At 44.1% G+C, this 6,771-nt stretch overlaps 1 protein-coding gene across 1 annotated transcript in view; it reads left to right on the forward strand.

Annotated features, from left to right (window-relative positions):
• LOC126001294 (protein shisa-9-like) overlaps positions 1 to 4,816 on the forward strand; it is a 213,121-nt gene extending 208,305 nt beyond the window's left edge. The window contains exon 3 of the mRNA XM_049768528.1: positions 3,637 to 4,816. Within this exon, the coding sequence (XP_049624485.1) occupies positions 3,637 to 4,019 (383 nt within the window). The 3' untranslated portion in view covers positions 4,020 to 4,816. The remainder of the gene's footprint in view (positions 1 to 3,636) is intronic.
• Positions 4,817 to 6,771: the final 1,955 nt, after the last annotated feature.

Below are 6,771 nucleotides of genomic sequence, written 5' to 3' on the forward strand. Positions count from 1 at the left end.
TATACTGGGGAAATTTCAGGGCTTGGCTGTGCATTGCAATCACCAGGGTAGGGTATGTCTTGGAAGTTCTGGGTCTGGGACCCACTCTTTGAGATTCTGATTAAATTATAATGGGGGTATAATTTAAGGATAAGAATTCTTTTAAAATCTCACCTGTGTGATGTCTTTGCATCACCAGGATTAGGAAGTACAGGCCTGGGTAGGAGGGAAAGGAAAGGACCCATCTCTCAAAGCACTAAAGGTCTAGAGGGAATAAGCCAAAGTATAAATGGAAAAATCTAAAACCACATTACCAGAATATGCTAGATAATGGGGTACCAAGAGAGATCTTGGGGGACTGGCTCTGAAGGCAATACCTTTGGTCTTGAAACTATAGAACAGAGTCTGATGAGACATCTCTGCTTCACATGCCTGCTAGAGACCAGCCCATGTATCAGACCAGACAAAATTCCATATTTGTCCTTCCATCTAACATGTGGAATTGTGTGATCATTCTCTGTGCCTCCATAAAAGAATTTCCACCTCCAGAGCAGAGTAGATGGGATTTGTCTTGGGTTGCTCCATACTTTTCTTGTATTTAGTCCCTGGCCTGTGTCTGATGGATAACAAAAATGACTGAACATGTAGCTTGAAGGGGGTTAGTTGATAGTGGATGAAGGTGTGTTACATTTTACAACCTTACCTTCAAGTGCTGTGGACAGAAAAGAACTCAGGGCAACAAGGGCCAATTTGGTGGCCGGAGGAGAACAAGGTTCTAAGTGGGGAGGACAATGGACTAAGTTAGAGTTTTGTCAAACAGTTGGAAGGGCTTCATGATTGAGCTATTATGCTAGAGAGCTGTGGGGGGACAGGCATGAAACAAACAACTACTACCATGTTTTTAGACAGAGTGACTCAAGTATGGAGGGTCCCACATTGAAGAGAAGGAAGTCTAAATCATAGAAGATATGTGAATTGGGAACAAGCATGGCCACCAGAGACGTCAGGGTCTCAGCTTGGAAGTGTATTTGAAGTCCAAGGAGGAAGATCAGAGCAGCCTGGTAGAAGAGTAGAATATCAGAAGCTCGAAACACGCCTCAAAAGGCAGGAAAAGTGGGGTTCTATAGGTGACTCTAAGTCTTGCCACCTTGTGGGTCCTTTCCCACCTCCGTCATAGATTCCCAGTATTCTCTGGGCTTTAACTAACTTTCTCCAAATAGCTCTAGAATGTAGGGAATGGTGGGATTTTATTCAAGAAGAACATAAAAAGTTCACATGAGGCACATCCATGGGGACAGACAGACACTCAAAGGTATTAAGCTTGAAAAATGAACATGTGGCTCTGTGGGATGTTGGGCTGTTTTGTCTGAGCAGAGCCATGATCAATGAATGTCTGCTCTGACCCAGAGCAGGCAGGTGAGCAATGCTTGACCACTTAGTTATGAAATGAAAGTTTCTCTCTATGGCCTTCCAAAAGTGTCCAATCTTATTTCCTGGACATATGTTCTGCCTTGGATCAGCCACTAGCTGGGGTCCCATTAATTAAATCATGCTGTGGGCCTGGAATGTAACATCTTCTAATCTTTCAGGCTGATGTTCTAATTCTTACCTGCCCTGACCTCTGCCGGGGTTGTTGAAAAGATATATTGAGAGAAGAATCATGGACTTCTGTGATCTCTCAGCATGTTTCACCCTTGTAACCATATGGGGTGTTGGGATAGAGCATGAAAGAACAGTGATGTTTCTGGTCTTCCTGGAGATGGGATTTCAAGGACATGTCCCTAAGAAACAAATTTCACAACTTCAGAGAAACTTACCCTAAAAGCATTGGAGAATAAAATAAAAGGTCTTTTCAAATGAGCAGAAAACTACAGAAGAAAGGAAAAAGAAAACAAGGAAGGAGAAAATAAAGGAAGGAAGGAAGGAAGGAAGGAAGGAAGGAAGGAAGGAAGGAAGGAAGGAAGGAAGGAAGGAAGGAAGGAAGGGAGGGAGGGAGGGAGGGAGAGAGAGAGGGAGGGAAGGAGTGAGGAAGGGAGGGAGGGAGGGTGGAAGAGCCAGAAAAATGGTATAAGGTCCAGAGTACATATACCAGATCCTCAATCCAAATTCATTTACCTCAAGCTCCCATGCACTGCACCAGGTCTTCGCTGCTGTCTTCCAGCATCACTGGTCTGAAAATTAAACTTTCTAGCCCAATCAGCCAGACTGAGTATTACATATGGAACTTTGAAAGCTCTATCATCCCTATAAAGAGGAAGAAAGGGAAGGAAGGGGTGAGAGAGGGAGGAAAGGATAAAGGAGGAAAAGTAAATCATCTTAATTTTCAGAGTGTGGGTGGAATGGAATGGAAATAGATACAGACTTGGCATAGTTGGCCATATGTATCAGGGGTCTTATTAATGTTTATATCCTTTGGCAAAGTAATTCCACTCCAGGTAATTCAGTTCAGGTCTGAATGATAAATATTTCAGGCTCTGTGGGCCATGTAGCTTTTATCCCCAAGTGCTCAAATCCCTTACTACAGATCAAAGAGAAGTTCCTACCTCAGGCACCTAAGGGGCTGAGGGATGTCAGTCAAATATGGTTCACAAAACCAGGCTGGTGCATGGCGTGGTCCCTAGATCATAGCTGGTTATCCTCTGATACAGATAAAGAAAATCCTATTAGAATTCTTCCAACTCTTAAATATACAAAGAGAGTTTTAGCTCAGAAGATACTCATCCTAGCTTTATTTATACTGGCAAATATGAGTAGAAATGGAATATTCATTGACAAAACTAATGTTAACAATGAAATATCATGGAGGCATTAATATGCTATTCGTCCTTGACAACAGCATGGAAACATGCTCAATCACATGTCCCATGAGAAAATAAGTCATTAATTATAATGATTTTGAGGCTAATAGTGATGGCAAAGGACTAAGCATTTCATCCATGTTATCTCATTTCACCTCCCAAGCAGCAATTTAGAACATTACATTGTGAAGATTTGCCTTCTGCAGAAGCTGAAGGAAACCAAGTCTTCCTTGGTAATGATGGAGTTGGGATTTGTACAGGAGTCTGTTCAACCACTACAACCAAACAAAAGCAGACCCGTGTGCTAATCATCATCCCTTACTTGCTTCTTTTCCTATTGAGAAGCTAAGAAAATCTACACAAGTATTGCATGGATAGGTGATGCTCAGGAGTTTTCCAACATGGTTGGGAAGCAATTTTCTAACCTTGGTTCTCTGGAAGAAGAGCCCAGTCTCTATTATAAAGATAGAAAAGTTGTATCTCTATTTTCTAAGGAAATAAGGGTTTTATAAGGAAGCTGTGGAAAGCAGAGTACCTGTGTTGTTATGGGGGGAATGTGTTTTTCTGGGGGGTGCCCTCAAGATTTTGTTGGGGAGTAATTCCCCCTCTGGGTCTTGCTTTTGTCTGTGGAAAGCACACCTGTTTTCCTTGTCTGGTTCCAGTGGTAGTTTATAGTAGTGTGTGTGTGTGTGTGTGTGTGTGTGTGTGTGTGTGTTGTGTGTCTGTGCACTGTGCGCCTGCTGGGAGACTATTCTTAGCTTGAAGATTACTCCTTAATTCTCCTTCTTTCTCTCTCCTCTCTTTCCCTGTCTCTGCTTCCCTTCTCCTCCATCCTCTGTCCTCCTGATCCACTGCACAGCTGATAAGGTGAATGATGACTTCTACTCCAAGCGACGACATCTGGCTGAGCTGGCCGCCAAGGGCAATCTCCCTCTCCAACCTGTGCACCTGGAGAATGAGCCTCGGATCTTCAGCCCTGAGCATGGCCCTGCCAAGCAGAATGGACAGAAGTCCCGTACCAACAAGATGCCCCCCCACCCGCTGGCCTACAACTCCTCCACTGCCAACTTTAAGGGCTGGGACCCCAGCGAGCAGTCTCTGCGGTGTCAGGCTTATGGCAACAAGGGCAAGCTGGGTACAGCTGAGTCAGGCTCCAGTGACCCCTTGGGACCTCGCCCCCAGCACTACCCACCCCCACAGCCATACTTCATCACCAACAGCAAAACAGAGGTGACTGTCTGAGCTCTCCCAATGGAGAGAATCCTGGAGACCACACTCAACTGAGAGAGGCAAAAAATTAAAAGAAAAACCCTGCCCACCCCTCCTCATTCCCTAACTGTGAATGTCTACCCACACACTTTCCACACAACAAACCTACTGGTGACATGGAATAATCACTTTTTTTCTGGGTTCTGCCTAACCTGTGATGATGGCAGGCAACCAAGCAAGATGGAAGTCTGGAAATTCAGCAAGATAGCAAAGGGGAAACTGAGGCATGCTCTTTCCACCACAGACTCCCTATGTGGGATCAAGGTGGCCCACTTATCTGTCCATCCTGCAGGACTCACTTGAAATGGAAATGAGAGTCACATGACAAGGTGTAGAATTAAGAGAAATTATTCCAGCATTGAGCATATGCTGTGTGGAGCAGATAGAGCCGAGCTGGCAGGGAAATGGAGAGTGAGAGTAGACCCCCAGAAGAGTACACTAGAAAAGAGAAGTCACTGGGGAGTCACATGTATGTGCATTGTGAGCGTTCTGCTCATTGAAGAGGAGGTAAGTCAGTCAGATCCCAAATTTTTACAAGCCTGTGAGACTGTCCCTGGACTTCGAGTGATTTTCACATCGCCAGTGTCGGAAGCAAAAAACAAAAATACAAAAAATTGACACACACTTAAACTCACAGAAGCATAACTAGACCCTGAACCTCATAACTGAGTTGGAAAGGAAAAACATACTAGAAAATCCTGATAAAGACTTTGGCCAGGGATATTATTGGTGGGAGAAAAGGGGGACAGGGTCCAGAGACTTTCACATGATACTATTTTGCAAAGGAAAATAAAATACAAGCCCACTACAAAGCAGATGAGAAGAGTCAATTAATCTCTGTCCCTTTCCCCATCTTTCAGATGGTAAACCAACTATGATGTTGACCACCATTTTTTTAATCACCCTTGAAATGTTGACTAGAGGTGAGATGGAGCCCAGAGCTTCAGCCTTCTGGAGATTCCTTCTTGTCTCCCTGAATTATCAGAGACATGGAACCAAGTCCTCTAGGAACTGGTGATCCCCGATCCCCTTTCCTTTTCAGCTGCCGCCGCCGCTGCCAAACTTCAACTGCTTTGGACTGAAAATGTCATAAGCGTGGGTGGTGCCTTCAATGTGTTTCTTTCTGTTCAATGATTGTCCCGTAGCCCGTGTGCAACCCCTGTCCTTTTTGGGCTTTCCTCCCTCTTGTGTTTCTCAGTATTGTTGGTGGGCCCAGTCTCCCCCACACTCCAATGTCAGGGGTACCTAGTGTCAATTTTCCCCTGCTACCCACGGGGTCAAAACCCCTACCATCCTTCCCTTCTTGAGAAAGGCCAATTGAGCATTTCTGGGTCCCACTGTCCCCCCCCCCCCAAAAAAAAACATCTTCCCACATGCATTAACTCATTCAACCTCCTTTCTCAAAGTTCTCATAGTAAGTAGACTCAGGGGTTTTAATGAAGACAGATTTCTACCAGTTCTATAGTTACTGGAAACTCAAAGTGGTGGCTTATGAATAATGAGATGGTTTTAAAGATGAAAGGTTTTCCCCCATTCTTAAAGATTTAGGGGTTCTTTCAGGAGACCCTTGCTCTGGTGTTGGAAGCTGCACATTTTCTGGTCCAGTAGAACTTGGGGTCATTATTAGAAAGCTCAATACTGCCATTTGTCCCCTTTTCACTTCCTTCAGATCTGTGGTCATGGGCAGTACATTTTCTCACTGAGATACAGAGAAGTAGGGCTAGATCAGGGCTTTCTTTGGGGGGGGGGGGTGTTAAAAATAGCAAAGCCTTTTTCCAATTAAAACTGATGTGCATGTGGAGAATTATTCACAAAACCTGCTACTAAGATCCCCCCTTTCTATCAAGTCTTTCCTTGCTGGACTGAGCGAATGGGGGTTGAGTGCCCACTATTTCAGTTGCTTAGCTGGGACCTAAGAGTGGACTTTATGCCTGTAGCTGGTGTTTCTAGATCTGAGTGACCTAAATACTCACACTGGCATCCCTGTGAGTTCATGCCCATAGAGCTGGTGTCTAAATGGGCTCATTTGAAATACTTTTTTTTTTTTTTTTTTTTTTTTTCTTTTTTTTTTTCTTTTTTTTTATTTTTTTTTATTTTTTTTTTATTTAAACACCTTGATTACATACATGATTGTGTTTGGGTTTCAGTCATAAAAGGAACACCACCCATCACCAGTGCAACATTCCCATCACCCAAGTCCCAAAATACTTTTAACTTGCAAAAGGAAACTTCCCACTATCAGCACAAACAGGAAACCAGTATGTATCCCAATAACTGGAAAGTAAGGATGAAATTAAGTCCAGAAGCAAGGAAGTAGCAATATCCTCCCCTTCCTTCCCCTCTCCATGCCCTCTTCTCCTCCCCACTCCTCCCCTCTGCCATCCTCCCCTCTCCTCAATTCCTGCCTCTCTCCTCCTCTCCCTCCCTTCTCTCCTCTGTTCTCTTCTTCTCCTTTCCCTCCCTTCTCCTCTCTTCTCTCCCCTCACCTCCTTCCCTTTTTTCTCTTTCATCATCTCCTTTTTCTCTTCCTGAAACTATTGCCTGACTCTCTATCTCTTTCTCTCCTGCCTCTTTCATTCCTGCTAGCTATGAAAAGATTTCACTTAAAATATTTTACTTATTAAAAATAGAACAACACAGGGACTGGAGAGATAGCATGGAGGTAAGGCATTTGCCTTTCATGCAGAAGGTCATTGGTTAGAATCCCGGCATCCCATATGGTCCC

This window comes from Suncus etruscus, chromosome 2 (assembly GCF_024139225.1).
Source record: "Suncus etruscus isolate mSunEtr1 chromosome 2, mSunEtr1.pri.cur, whole genome shotgun sequence".
Lineage (NCBI taxonomy): Eukaryota > Metazoa > Chordata > Mammalia > Eulipotyphla > Soricidae > Suncus > Suncus etruscus.